A 15,487-nucleotide genomic window follows, 5' to 3' on the forward strand; every position below is an offset into this window, starting at 1 on the left:
TAGCCACAATTAATGTGTAAATTAAGGGGGGGAGAAACATACATATTTCACAATCCAATGTTTGTTTCAATGCACAGTCAACCTGGAATTATTTTCGTTAAAGCAACAATAAAATTGCAGCAAAGGAGTGTTGAGTATTGGATATGGCATGTTATTAAGGTCACACCAACAATGTGTTTTTTTAAAGAGTAATGTTACTCCGGGTGAAAGTCCATGTTATTGATGGTGTGCACATTATATCCTGGATAAAAAGGCCCATTCACACAGATGAAAGTGATCTACAGGTGATGACTGTGTGCTGCAGGTTGTTACAGTCCGCCCTCCTGCCAGGAACTCGGATGATTATAATGTTTTCACAACAATCACACCTGACAGATAAAAACACCATGTCAGCATGCAGAGTCCCACACACAACAAGTTAAACCCAACCTCAAATATACAGCGACAAATTAAACACGAAACCCTTCTTAACCCCCCTTTCATTTCAAACCACGACCCGAAACTCAAAGCCTAACAAACTTAACAAACCTTAGCCATTTTAGTCCTAAATAGGCCTTAATAATAAATCATATTTTAACTACATAAACACTTTAACGAAAGGACATTTTATCCTTTTAATGAAATCACAATTTTTAACAACTTTTTAAAAAACTATAATATCGAATAATCTTCTCGCTTGTTGTGTTAATTCTACTTCAAAGCTATTTATGACAATAAAAGCTTAAATAAAAGTTACATTTGGCTATATTTCCTGGTTTGCTCTCATTTTTCTGTGGCTGATGTGATCGATGACTTCTGGATTTAAAAGAGGAATGTTGGACGTGTTTCTATGTTTGTCTCTTTGTTTGCAGCGTGCTGACTGAGAGCTTATAGACATAAACTCGGTGCCGACTGATCTCCATGGGGACTGACGACCGGACAATACAGAGCGCAGCGCGGAAAATGACGTTGACTTCGACCTTTTGTCCGTTTAGCTTCTTGTAATGTGAAATTTAACGAACAAAGCGTCGCTGAAACGGATGATAGATTGTTTATTCCGTTCAAAATAAGGGCAGGGTGCTCACCTGAACCTGCTGGCCGTTTGAAAGCTTAAAAAAAAAAAAAAACAATAGAAATATATTTTATATATTTTAATATATATTTTTAATATATATATATATACTGAATATATAACCATATGTATATATATACCTATAACCTACTAATTTTATAATATCAAATCTAATTATTTATTTCTGGATATGCATAATATGTAAAAAAAAAAAATCAAAATCATGTTTTATTATTATTAATCATATTAATCACAGCAAAGACTGACGTATTCATTATTTACTGTAAACATGTTTTCCCCCTTTCATAGGCTTATAATGTAATTAAGTTTAATATACGTGTGGGCCTATTTATCATATTTTAGACCTTAACTATCCTCCATGTGTTGGAGAAGGTGAAGACGTCAGGCCTGCAGGTGCAGCTTTATTCGCCTCTCCGTCTTCATTTAGCGGGGAGGTTACGACCGGACTCCCCGGGCGGCCGCTGCCCCGCCAGGAATGCTTTGATGTGGGGGAGGCGGACAGGAGGATCCGCACGGAGCTGGACCCTCCGGGACCCTCCTGGACCCTCCAGGTGAAACGTGTTGTCCGTGTCCACCGACTCATTACGGCCCCGCGATGTGGGGGCTTCCAGAGGTCCTTGGATGGGGTTCCAGGAGACATTCCAGGGTCCCTCGAAGGAATCCCAGGCGGTGGGCTCCGCTATGTCAGAGGGTCTTGTGGAGTCTAGAAGAGGCTCAGTTGGACTTTAAGGTAGTTGAGTATTTAAAGTGGTTTCATGGGAATTCAGTATTTCTGGGATCATTTCAGATCCTTATGGGCCCTTTCAAAGGCTTTCACAACATCGTGGAATTCTCTCAAGGATTCCTTTTCCTTGCATGGAAAACCTGATCTGAATCTGGACCCCTTCAAGCAGATCCCCAGATCTCCTTCACTTATCCTTAAACTTCTTAAAAGATCCCTGCAACATCCTGAATTTTCCTTGAAGGGAATCCAAGGGCCTGTGGATCCTTGGGGAGCTTACAGGAACCATTGAAGGCATCAAGGGTGTTTGGAGATTGTAAGTGTCCTCGAAAGGGTTACAGGCCTTGATGGAAATCCAGGGGTATTTGTAGCGGTCAAGGGAACTTTAAGATTTCTACAGATTCTTGAATGGATTCCAGGTAATATTGAGCAAATTTGAATTTCAAGAGATTTCAGGGATCCTTGAATGATACCCAGGAAATATTAGAGAAGGTTTAGAAGTCTCTGGAGACCCACAGGATGCTGAAGTCATTGGAGGGGTCTTTGCAGGGAACATATTTTTCAGTGTCCTTGAGTTTCAGTTGAGGGATTCCAGGCATTTTAAAGATGTCCCAGGGGTGTTTAGAGGAGTGTAATCTAGTATAGTGTCAGGGATCTTTGAGGGTGTTGGGGTTCACTGTGGTGTTTCATGGATCCTTCAATGGATGTTAAGAAAGGAGTTTTCACTTGAGTGGGCTCCAGACATTATTTGAGGACTTTCAAGGGTCCTTGTAGAGTAGGAGTTCCTTGAAGGGATCATCATGATGCAAAAATATAAAATAAATACACGTTTGAAAATTTCAAAAACATGTTGATCCAAAATCGGCTTCTTAAATACATTAAATTGTGACCTTTTTAAATAAACTTTACGTTTGTTTGTTCTGTATTTCTACAACAAGGTTATATCTGTCTAAAATGTAGTATTACCAGCTCTTATAATTATGTTTATTCAGGGTGTCGTCTATGGAAATTACTCACTGGTGCACACACTTTAACTCACACTGGTCCTTTTTTTAAAAAAAAAGAAAAAAGGCTCAAAGGCACGTAATGACACTTTCTCACACGCTGTCCAGTTTACTTTTGGGGTTGATTGAAACAACAGCATCTTGTTGGAAGCGTCCTGCTGTGCAGGCAGTAAAGTGTAACAGGAGCTGTGTATAGACAGAAGAGCAGAGTTGGAGCACTGGGAGCACTGGGGGATCCTGTTATGTTAATTAGCCTCTGATGGGTCGACAACACATGCAGCTGAAGACAAAACCAGGCGGGACGACATTTGTCTCTGTCCAACACCTCGACCTCTCCTGGAGAACGTGCAACGGACTGGAGCTGTGACTATAATCAGGAAAATAAAGTAAAACAATAGAGACGAAAAAAATCCTATGTGACAGTTATCATATATTAGATCATTGGATTTTTATTATTAGTCATTCATCTGCTGATTATTTCTTCCGTTAATCAATGGTTTGGTTTGTAAACACAAAGGAAATAGTGACAATTTCACAATGTTGGTTTTGTCAAACCAATAATCCGAACCTTAACATAATTATTAAAAGTAAAGTTGTAAAAAAGTCGAAATGATGCAAAAGCAGCAAATCTTTACATTTCTTAAGCTGGAACCTTTTAGCATGAAAGATGACATGTTCAAATAGTTGCCAATTCATTTTATGTCAAACAAAAATTATTTGTGACTTAATTTCTGCTGTAATTTTATGGAGTTTGTTCATTTAACAATTCTATGTATGTCTTGTTATGTACAGTAGTATAATTTTTAACACATATTTTATTAACTCTTTTGTACATAAATCTTTATTCGTAAAGTAAGTAAAGACATCAAATAAATGTTGCAAAGTAAAATGTACTATGTTTCCCTCTCAATCGTAGTAGAAGTAAAATGTGACATGGAAAACAAATACTCCTGTGAAGTAAAATACTTCAAATAAGTACACTATAGGTGAGTAAATGTATTCAGATAAATACCACAACTGGCTCCTGGACAAATCACATCCATAGTTTTTCATATTTATCTGCAGCAGTCTGACTCACAATATTTCACATCTATGGTTGGTTATAATATGTGTTTGGTTTAGTTATTCCTCTAATAATAAACTGTGCTTTTATGTTAAAATAAAGGATGTAAAAGAAAACGTGAAGTCAAATATTCTTTCAGGAAATATTACTTTAGGATTCAAACACTAAAATATTATCATTTGATTTCCATAATTGTAATATGACTTCGACCTACAACGAATGCATCGTATAAAATACAAAACTGAGTTTGGACACGTTTTCTATGTTTAGGTTAAAAATGAGTCTTATTATATTAACAGTTTCCCTGCATGAAGTTCCTGCTTCATTTGATGAAGCTCCACTAGCTTCTATTAATATGTAATAAAATAGTGGTGTTGTGTACTCCAGGCCCCAAGATGATTGCGTAAAACTACAGATTTTGGCCACTGGGAGGCAGACGGGAGCAGTTTTCAGTTTTCAAAAGCCTCATAACACAAAAATGATGAGAAAATGTATTCAGAGAGAGAAGAAGAAACAGCGTGCTTTCTTGGAGTGGTTTGGGAAAATTATTAAATAAATGTTCGCCTTCAGGAAGAACTGTTGAGGTGATGATTCATTACAAATTAATTATGTGGAGAAAAATGAAGATTTTTTTTTTTTACTGTTTTATGATTCGTTGTGAAATATTGTTTTAATAAAATGTGTTTCACCGCTCAAGACACATTATTTGCAACCTATTATATATATATATATATATATATATATATATATATATATATATATAAATGCATTGCTTATTCTAAATCTCTTGTTTCATGTTGAAGTTTGTGATTTGGACCTCTGACAAAAACCTGACGTAGATATATTTCACCACTAGATGGCAGCATTTGACAGGTTTTGACGAGAGGACAAATGAGGAAATGCTCAGTTTCTGCCTTTTTTAAATTTGTAATAGGGATATTTCTATCAGTAAATATTGTGTTGTTGCACATGTTAGATTATTTCAAACTGAGCAGGGCTCAGTTTGTTGTTTTTCCTCACGCAGAAAACTAAACAGCGTGTGAATGTCCCCCTGGGATCAATACATTTTAAACCTAATCTATTATATTACATCATCATTCATTTGCTGATCATTAATTTAAATCTGCAAAGTAACAAATTATCAGGATTAAGTAAAATATTTCCCTCTGAAATATAGTGAATTAGAAATATAAAGCAGCAGAAAATGGAAAGTACCTCGAAGTTGTAAATGTAAGAGTAAATGTACTTAGTTTATACCACTGTTGACTGTTGAGGAAGTCCAAATACATCTCTCATAAAGTTAAAGATGGCAATTACTAAGACTGATTATTAATTTAGAATATTGCTGTCAGCAATATAAAACATACTAAACCTAACATGTAAGTACATTAAAGCAACTATTCCAGGTATTACATTTTACCACATTTGTCTGACAGCTTTATTTACTGTTTAGATTAGTTGTTCATCCCCTTCTTGTCCAGTGAAAACCACGTATCTCCAGACGTGTTGATGTTGAACGTTAGTGATGAACTGAAGGACAAAGTGTTTAAAAAGCCTCTTGGATCAGCTGGAAAAAGCATCGTCACCAAGCTGGAAACTGGGCTGTTTCTTTTTAGATACATGGTTCTCGCAGGAGAGCGATGGTGACTCTATCTGATGCATCAATGTATGAAACCAGCCAACAAGAGTTGAAAGCATCTACAGCAGTATAATGCAATGTACACATTAATGCAGCAGTAATATTAATACATAATACAACTATTTTATTGCACTGCGTACTAGATTTTGCTACTCAAGGTTTCCAGTTCATGACATTCACTTAGTGGAGTATTTCCACAGTGTAGTATAAGTACTTATACTTAGTACTTAGGATACTTCCGCCCACAGCTTCTCTCTCTGGTTTAAATCAATGATCTGTGAAAGTAACCTTTATGTTTCGTGGGGATTTAACTTGAATACTGGGTGCTCAGTTCAGAGATGCATTTCTACATGTACCTTTATAATAATAGTAATAATCATGATTTCCTTTTGATCCCCAGCCTCAGTCATATTCACTCTGACATAACAAAATACTGTAGCCTACAGCAGTTTTACATTTTCACGTGGCTGCTGCATCTCCAGTGGTGGGAGAAATAGTTTACATTACTTAATTAAAACTATACAGCAGTGAAGAAGTACTCTGTACTTTGGAAAAAGTAAAAAAACAAACAAAAAAACAGTCCTGCAATCAAAATATAGGCTGCAGATTAGCTTCAAAATCATATTTGGATTCTAAGTATTTATGCATCACTGAAAGTGGGGTAGCTTCATCTATAATAATACATGATAATCTATTTGTTGATGTATTATAAAGCTGAATCTGTAAATTCAAACCTGAGCTCGAGCTCACTGAATGAGCACGTGAATGTGACGCGTAATGACACTGAAGACAACAACGTGATCCATTCGGAAACTCGTTTATTTGGCATACGCTTCACATGCACTGATGATCCTGAACATCGAACGTTTTCACAGTCTAATAAACATGCTTGCGGGAAGTAAAGGAGATTTTCAAAACAACTGATCCTGTTTACATTCATCCGTTTTTGGTCGAGTCCACGTGACACCTTGAACGCGCGAGCGGAGGATGTTAAAGAGGATTAACTCCACCTGGTCAGAGGCTGATAGCTGGACACATTCAGTTCAAACGAGACAGGAAAGGACCCTTTATACACGCACGCACACACTCACGCACGCACACACACGTGTCCATTCACAATAATACATTTTTGGTGTCCCCTGCTGTCATTAGTCCATCAGCAGTTTAGGTGGAGGAGGTCAGGACGCGGGAGTCCGCGGAGTCGGAGCGTTCTTCGTACTCCTCGTCGGGGGAGTAGAGGCCGGGTTTGGGTCCCAGCGTGCAGCTCTCCTCCTGGATGCTGATGCGCTGCTCCTCGGAGGGTCTGGAGGGGAGGATGGGGGAGCTGCGGAACACGGACCCACCGGGGCCGGCGGGGGCCGAGGAGGAGAACGGTGACACGTACTGGGCCGCCGAGCGGAGCTGGTACTGCTGCTGCAGGGCCATGGTATTCCACAGAGTCACGTCGTTGTGCACGAAGGGGCCGGCCTGGCTGCGCGTCAGAGAGTTGCGCAGCATGAGCGGGTAGCGCGTGGGTTGCGGGAAGGACGGGTGCTGCAGGGGGACACCCAGCGGGCCGCCGGACACCACGCCCGACGCCGAGTCGGACGTGAACCGGAGGGACTCGGGGACCCGGAACGCAGAGCCCACCGACCACTTGGCGGAGGTGGTGACCGGGTGGTAGGAGCCCAGCGTGTGCTCGAACAGGTGTCCGTTTGAAGGCAGCAATAGGGCCTCCGCGTGCGCGTCGACGTGCGCCGTGTGCGCACTCCCGTCGGGCCCGCGGCTGGACAGCAGCACCTCGATGGCCCCCACCAGATCCCCCCCGCAGCCTCTGAGGATGAGCTCCAGCACGGGAGGCTTGTGAGTGGGGAAGATCTTCTTGAGGACCTCCAGCGGGGGCCGGTTGGCCCGGAGGCTGAAGGGCAGGTTGATGGAGCCGGCGAGGCCTTCGATCAGCACGCCCTGGTCTGGGGGGCTGCCGGGGAACTTCGGAGGACTCTGGGCTTTGGCTTCCTTCTCGGCGCTGCCAGCTTTAGGGAGGCTGTAGCGGCTCTCGTCCGGATGGGACGGGGTCTCCGGGGGCTCCGGGGTGTAGCAGGAGTTGGGTTTGGAGCCCTCGGGCGAGCTCACCGGGTCCTGCTCCTTCTCACTGGAGCTGCCCCCGTTTTCAGGCCCGGATCCCTCATCAGGAGCGTCCTCTGTCGGCTCTGCAATACAAGTCAGAAAACATTTGTGTTCTGCACTTTTCTAAATGCAACCCCCCCAAAAATGAAACCTGACACGATTAATCGGCTGTCAACTTTCTCCGGTTAACACAGCGTGCTGACTGCGCGTCAGTGAGGAATCTACCGTCGATGCCTTTTGACCACATCGTGCAAACAGACCGCTCGTTGCTCGGTAACATTTCATGTGAAGTTGACCTCCTGCAAGAAATATGGCGATTGCATTCGATTGGTCCTGTCCGCCGCTGATTACCGTAATCTTTTAAAAGGGCTCAGCTCCGTTTGTCAGCGCGGAGCTGATGTCAGCTGATCGGCGTCCAAATGTTTCAGTGTCAGAGAACCAGCAAGGTGGAGTCAAAAACAAAAACCTGCACTGCGAGATAATCAATAGTTCAGTAATGTAGGAGGAATTTTGAGCAATTCACCTTTAAAAATACATGAATAAATAACCCAACATGAATTTGCTCATCAACAAACAGAAGGAGGAAACTAATTAGAACAGCTACATCTACGAGTTAATTTGTATAATAAAAAAATCACTGATTGATTTATATTTTGGAAGCCTAGGCCTAAATACGGATACAATTAATTAATTAATTAATTAATTTTAAAAGAAATAAATGGGTGAAAATAATACACGGAAAATACAGATACTAATATTTCCCGAACGAAGAGTTAATTTACAGATAAGTCTCTTATTATACGAATAAACCAACTGCAGTTTGATTGAAATCCCTTGTGCACACAAATAAAACAGTTATTCAATAAAAACGCAGATATTTGCAATTCTGAGCCTTCTCGTTTTAATATCTCAATATTTTCAAAGATATTTTATAAAATGTAATAAAACAAACGATATTTTATTGCACCTTTGGCATAAACACATAAAGTTCTGCTTTGCAATATCCTCACATGTCCATGACAAAGTTTCAATAAAACATGATTTTTTTTTTAGTTTTCTTATCTTTCTTTATCACCCTGAGAATCAATGACGTTTAATCTTATCATCTAGACCACTTAAAAAGAAAGATCTAAACCGCCTGAACGAATCGTTTCATTTTAGCAAAACTGTCACTCACGTGAAGCAACATTTAGAGAAAAATGTGTTTTAGAAATGTGACATAAGATACTCTGTGCTTTACCGTAAATACCATCCAAATCCGTTTCTACAAAATTGGATAAACATCAATACTTATGCATTTATTTATCTATTCATTCAGACATTACATTTTCATATTTCTTTCCTTTTTATTTTCCATATTTGCAATTGAAATTATTTTCTGACGTTCAGGAATTCAAGATTATGTACAAACGTAAACACACTAAATAGATAGATAACCTGTATTAAAGTGTCCCTCTGTGATGTATTTCATATTTATAAGTAGACTCGTAATAATGCTAGTTTTACATGACTTCTGTCATTACTCGTATTTGCATCCATCCCATCGAACCTAAGGCATAATTCCTGAGAAATGTAAACATTGAAAGGCAAACTTTCTCCCGGTTCCTCTCACCTGTGCATGTTTGCGCTCCGGCCTGCACCGGCTCCCCGCTGCTCCACCTCAGCTCCAGCTCCTCCGTCCTCGGCGGGGCGCCCTGGTTTCCCTCGCCGGCTCCGGGTATGCCGATGCCGGGCAGCACCCTGAGCGACTCCGGGATGAGGCTCTCCAGGCTCTCGTTGGCCTGCTGCCTGCGGAGCGCCACCTGCGCCGCCATGACGCGCTGCCGCTCGATGATGAGGATGCACTTCTCGCAGGTGCAGTCCTTGAAGCGGCAGTAGCGCTTGTGACCTTTGAGCCACGACAGCACGCCGTGGTTCCGGCACCGCGCGCACTTGGGGGTCCTCTGCAGCGGGGCCCGGGGCTGAGACACCGGAGCCCCCATGTACAGGTAGGGGGACCCGTAGCCGTTCATCCTGTCAGCGTGTGTTCCGGGACGAGCGAGCGCGTCTGCGGAGAGGCGAGGCGAGGCGGGGCGGGGAGTGTTGTTGTTGTCAGCAGCAGCAGCAGAGCTGGATGGAGCTGCTCCGCCACACGCATGACAGGATGAGGAGAAGAGGTGTTGGCTTGTTGTGGAGGATCCACCTTTTCCCCCTCCCGGCTGACAGCACAGATATGCATCAGGGCTGACACGCACTTATGGAGACGAGTAACCAAACGCTGTCACTCGCGTCAAAGCACGCAGCAAAAAAAATGTCTATGTGAGGATCAGATGATGTTTCCCTGGGAGCTGCACACGTTTGTAGTTTCCTTAAAATAACTAAACGTCCAGCAGAAACGCACTCTCCATTTATTTAGAGACTTTAAGACTTGATCCTGCAGCTGAAATTAAAAGTTGAGATTCTCCAAAAGGCACATTGCAGCGTTATCAATAAGAAGATGCAATATTATTTATGTTGCAGGAAAAAGAGGCCAAACTGCAGGACAGGCCTGTAATGTGACTGTGAGTCTGTGCAAGAAGCAAATCTTTAAAACCCTGACGTTGGAAGACAAAAACATAAAACACAGGATTTCTTGTGTCTTTCAGTGTGGATTTTCACTGTGGAACAAAAGATGAAATGTAATCTTCATAAAGAGTTGAAATGTTGGAGCATCTCTGGGTTTGAGAGGCAAGAGGGATGTGTGTGTCTGTCAATATAATAGACCCAGTGTGAGTATATTAATGCGGCTGTGCTCATGCACGCCTAATCACAAGAGCAATGTAGTTCTGAATAACAGTTTCTATTTTCTGTCAAAACTGTCCCATGACACTTTGAATTCATGCAGGAAACAACACGATCATTTACATTTATAATGTTAAAAATAAAGTTTAAAAGACAAACTGCACAAGTTACTGCCTTTTCCGACAACCTAAATGTACAATTTCCATAAAGTCAACATTTCCTATTTTGACAGCTAAACATTTAAGTCAGAAATTTAACACCTTTACTGTAGATTTTTGATTCAACATATTTTAAGTAAAAACCGCATCATAAGCACTTTGACCTCCAAGTCGAAAAACTCTTCACACAACTGTGAAAAATGTGACATCCCAGCTGTCAAAACTTTTGATCCTTTAGATTATATCCCCAGAAAAGTTAATTTTTAAGAGCCAACACCAGCAAAACGCACTGAAACATCACCTCTAATTGCATTTGTATATTTCCCCTCCCTGTTGACTGCAGGCCCAACAGCTATATGACTTAATTTGGACAAAGTGCTCACAGATTCTCGCGCCTTTTACACAATCGCACATAACTTAGATGATTAGGTCTCTACATGTATAAAAGCCCTTTGGGAACTATGTCGAGGATGCTGATATGTGCCTTCTGCTGGACTAATAGAGGGCATTGAAACATAACACCGGACAAAGCCGGGGCCCATTTCTGACCGTAAAAAAGGTTTATTCAAGCAAATAATGGGATCCGAGCCTCGCGCGGCTTACAGAGAATAAGAGCACGGTAAACTTCCCCACATGAAGCCCGTCTCCAGGGCTATTAAGCTTTTGATTGGAAAATAGCGGAGGAAATTTCAAGGTGACTAGAGTGGCTTTGCAGTTTGTGCCGGCCGAGTAGATTTGTGGGGAGTGGGAGGCGGCGGGGGAACGCCTACACCACAACGCATAATAAATTTATTCATGTTGTGCGTTGATAAAGGACTACAACACAAACCGGGATAAAAGTTTATACTGCAGGATGCAGCGTAACTGACATAAAGCCTGATTTTTTTTAATATGCAAAATAATGCACTCAATGCATTTAATATAAAACACAAAATAGATGCGAGTTGACGAGAAATACATGTTCTTTTAGATGTTGTGATACTGTATGTTGGAAAGACGGTTTTACATGACAAATATATTAATAGACCACAAAATTAATATAGGTTGTTTCTATTCAATAAAAACAGGAATGTGACACATACATATACATTTTTTAAAGTAAAAAAAAAACAACAACAAAAAACACACATTAGAAAATGCACCTCATAGACCAACTTTAAGTTTAAAACAATTATATAATAATCCAGAATATAAGTACATTGTAGCTCCCTAACAGTTCACCCTCTGTATTGTTCAGTCTATTTTCTCCTGGGTTTTTGGTCACAAGGAGGGAAATTAAAGCTCTCTGATTCAACATCTTCATAAGTCAGTTAGCAAACTTGTTAGCTTGTTAGCTCAATGGTAGCTTGGATGCTAAAGAGACAACACTCTGACAGGGTTTTAAATAATAATAATAATAATAATAATAATAATAATAATAATCAAAATATTGGTGGTGGTTCATCACAGCTAAAACTTGTGAAAGCTTCCTCTACTTTGGCCTCCTCAGCTCTCCCATACAGGAAACCTTGGTAACGTCTGTGTCAAATTTCATGGCAATCCATCCAGTTGTGGAAAAAATGGTCATAAATAAAGAGGAAAAGTCAGGTGATCACCAAAGTGATTGGGATTCATCCTCTGGGGAACAGGAACATCTGCACAAAATGTCTCACCAACTCGAAATATTTTTTCTTATTTAATTAGGGGTTATAAACTAAACTTAAATGTGGTCCAAAGTAATTTTCCTAAACGATGGTAATCTTTAATTATTCATGAAATGTTATAGAGATTGAGGTCTGCTCATTCACGACAGTTCAACATCATTTCTCCACATACACAACTTGACATATTTTCAGACAGGTTTTTTTTACTCTATTGATTTGATGATTAAATCTCCAATGTAAAGTTCTCGGGTCATCCACTTAAGGGACGTCCTGCTATAAAAGAGGCTCATAATAGCAAAGAGGACAGCGTTGTCCACCACTGATTTACGACCACTAATCCAGACCCAAATTAGACAAAATGTCACGGTCCGTAGACGATCAATCACTCACACTGACTTCAATGATCCCCTGACTTTTCCCCTTTAAAAGAAAAAAAATAAAGTTTTCAATTTACTCTCTCAACTAGCCAGACAATATGACAAATTAACGTTACAATTTGCGTAAATGTCTAAAATGGCACAAAAACATATTTCAATCATTTGACCTTACATTGTGTTAATATTTGTATTGCATATGACGCATGTTTCTTGTGTAGAATAAAAAATTATAAATCATAAATTAATTATAAATAAAAATTGTGTTTTTTATTACATAATTCCTGTATGTTTTTAAAAAATCTGGAAGTATTTTTCACCGCTCTACATGAGTCAAGTGAGGATAGACATGATGATACTGATGATAGAAATTCATCACCATCAATTTATTGTGACAGTTTAAAAAAAAGAAAAAAGAAGAAGAAGAAAAGAGAAATCACGATCTGAAATCCTGATAAAATCCTGTATTTCAATCTCAATAACAGTGAATTGGCTGGAAATGTTGCTCAGACATTCATGTTCTTCTGACAAAACACCTGCAAAATGAATTCCCCATCACCTTCAGCTGTTTTTTGTTTTTTTTTAGTGCTAATTAGGAAATGTGGGCATGTTAACGATGTTAGCATTTGTTTTCACAGGATTTAAACAGTAGAAGCTGCTGTTTTGGTGCAGTTAAGTTAACATTTAAATCCCTCACTCAACCTTTTGGCTCTCATGTTCATATTAGTGGAGGAAACTCCTCAAGCAGAGCTCCTCCTCAGGAGGCCGAGGAGGAGGAGCTGACCTGCTGACTGGGGTTATTATTAGGTGCTGATTGGGGGCGTTGATGCCACTCAGAAGTCCTGTCACAGAATCGCTGATTTAAGTCTCCCCGAGGAGGCGGGACTCCGAGCTCCGACAGAGGAATTAGCCGGACGTCTAAATTAGTGAGAACATCAGTCAGCGGCCATCAGTCTCTGGGAGGAAAGGAAAAGTCTCTGGGTTTTTATAGGCTACCACAAAATAAGTTAAAGGAACCGTATGAGCACTAATGTACATCAAAAAAGTATTATTCTACTAATATGTCACCAGGACACTTCCCCAGTTGATTACTTCAGTTTTCTGATCACATGTAGAAATATGAAAATGATGCATCTTAAATATGTGCGTACATTTCATTGGATGTAGCCAGGTTTTCTTGTTTCATTTTGTTCACATATAAGAGTCAAAGTTTTTAACGGAGGTAATTTGGGATATTTCTTTGCATCTTTGCAAAAAAGTAAAGGCCCTGTTAGCAGGTGTTTTCACTGGTGAGTGGCCCACAGCTGATGGAGAATGAGGACCTGCAGCAGCTGAGGAAGCTGGAGAGGATATCTGCATCAGGTTTTCTGTGGGTCAGAGCATTTGAGTGCAAAAACCCTGAAATCAGTCTAGTTTGGAGAGCCTTATTCCCACATGTTGTTTATCCACAGATCAACCTCATTGTGACCCGAAACATTTAACTCAAACATGACAGAAAGTATGAAAGTGGACGGAGGGCTGTGAAGAGCAAGCAGGCGTTTCTCCTCCATGCTCTCCTTTAGTGCTTGAGCTGCAGAAACACACCTGCTTTTATGTCCTCCTGATGAGACACTGGCTGGCTCCTGATCAATCAGGCTGGAACACAGCTGTTCACTATAATTAATCACCTTTGGCCACTGAACATTTTAGAAACCAACATGTCACTCTATTTGCTTCTTTATGATGATGTATCAAATGATTTAACTTCTCCAAACCTGCCAAATCAATCAAGACAAACTCATATTTTGCAGAAAAAGTCTACACCTAAACCTAAACCTAAAAAAGTCTACAAGTTCAGTTGGTTTCGTCCTGAATATGTGGGATTATATATGTGGATGAAAATATGCCTGCGTTCTGATGTGTTTCGATGTAAAAGAAACAAATCTACAAATGCAGTTTGTGCAATTTATAAAAGCAATTTGTGTTAATTTGATTTTAGGATTACATGAAATAAAGTAAAATATAATTCAGGAATACATATTGTTTCTGCTAAAGAAGATATACAATTCACATATTTTCATACCTTCAAGTAAAGGTAGGCTAAATCAAAATATTTCCAATATCAGATGACAAACTCATTATGAATTTCTGAAAAGGAAATTGCTGGAACACTTAAGATTTCAGGAGAGGTCAAAACTTCAGCTTGTGGCTTTCATCAGGGTCAGCCAAGCTTCAGGCGAGAAGGTGAAGAGGAAAATAGGGATAAAATGCAAATAAGGTGCTCATTTTGCTGCAGATCTAAATGAGTAATATAAAAAAAAGAAGAGATAAAATAAATGACCATGTTTTCTTTTTAAAAACATTTAAGAAGTAGAGTTTTTGCTGATTCCATACAGCTTTTCTAATGCAATACTTCAAAATTAGCATAAAAAAATGTGAATGGAAACACGGCTACGGTTAAATGAGACAGTTTGAGCTATAAGTGTTGCTGCAAGTTTCACACCACATTTTCTCTTAGGCCCCGTTTACACGAGGACGCTTGCGGGTAAAAACGAAAAAATATTTTATTGGAAGTGCCTTTCGTTAAGACGGTGACGGTGATTTTGGGACTTAAAAAAGAAAATAAATCTGAAACCACCCTTCAGAGTGGAAAACTTGACTATGCTCCACCGTAGCGTTTCCGTCTACACTGCCAAGACACAAAACTCTGCTCAGATCTGCTCAGATCGCGTACGCGTTTACGTCACGTTTTGGTTTTCGTGGCGCAGATAAGAGAAAAAGGAAGATTCTCACATGAGCTCAGACATGGCGGTGTTGTGTGATAGTGTATCACAGCACCACCTAGCCGCCTGGCATGCATACCCAATCGAATTCCACACACTTTTGCGTCACCGTATGCACGCAGATTTCCTCCCGAAAACGCTCGTCTAAACGCGGAATAGAAAGTGAAGACGCAACGTCACTTTTG

General features: G+C 40.2%; 1 protein-coding gene across 1 annotated transcript; it reads right to left on the bottom strand.

Moving 5' to 3' along the window:
• Window positions 1-6,367: 6,367 nt before the first annotated feature.
• dmrt3a (doublesex and mab-3 related transcription factor 3a) lies at window positions 6,368-9,694 on the bottom strand. The gene is made up of 2 exons (XM_084024575.1): window positions 9,218-9,694; window positions 6,368-7,688 (listed from the first exon to the last, which is right to left on the bottom strand). The coding sequence occupies exons 1-2, from the start codon at window positions 9,615-9,617 to the stop codon at window positions 6,664-6,666; spliced, it is 1,425 nt and encodes a 474-aa protein (XP_083880701.1). The 5' UTR covers window positions 9,618-9,694; the 3' UTR covers window positions 6,368-6,663.
• Window positions 9,695-15,487: the final 5,793 nt, after the last annotated feature.

Source organism: Eutrigla gurnardus, assembly GCF_963514095.1.
Source record: "Eutrigla gurnardus genome assembly, chromosome: 13".
NCBI classification, from domain to species: Eukaryota; Metazoa; Chordata; class Actinopteri; order Perciformes; family Triglidae; genus Eutrigla; species Eutrigla gurnardus.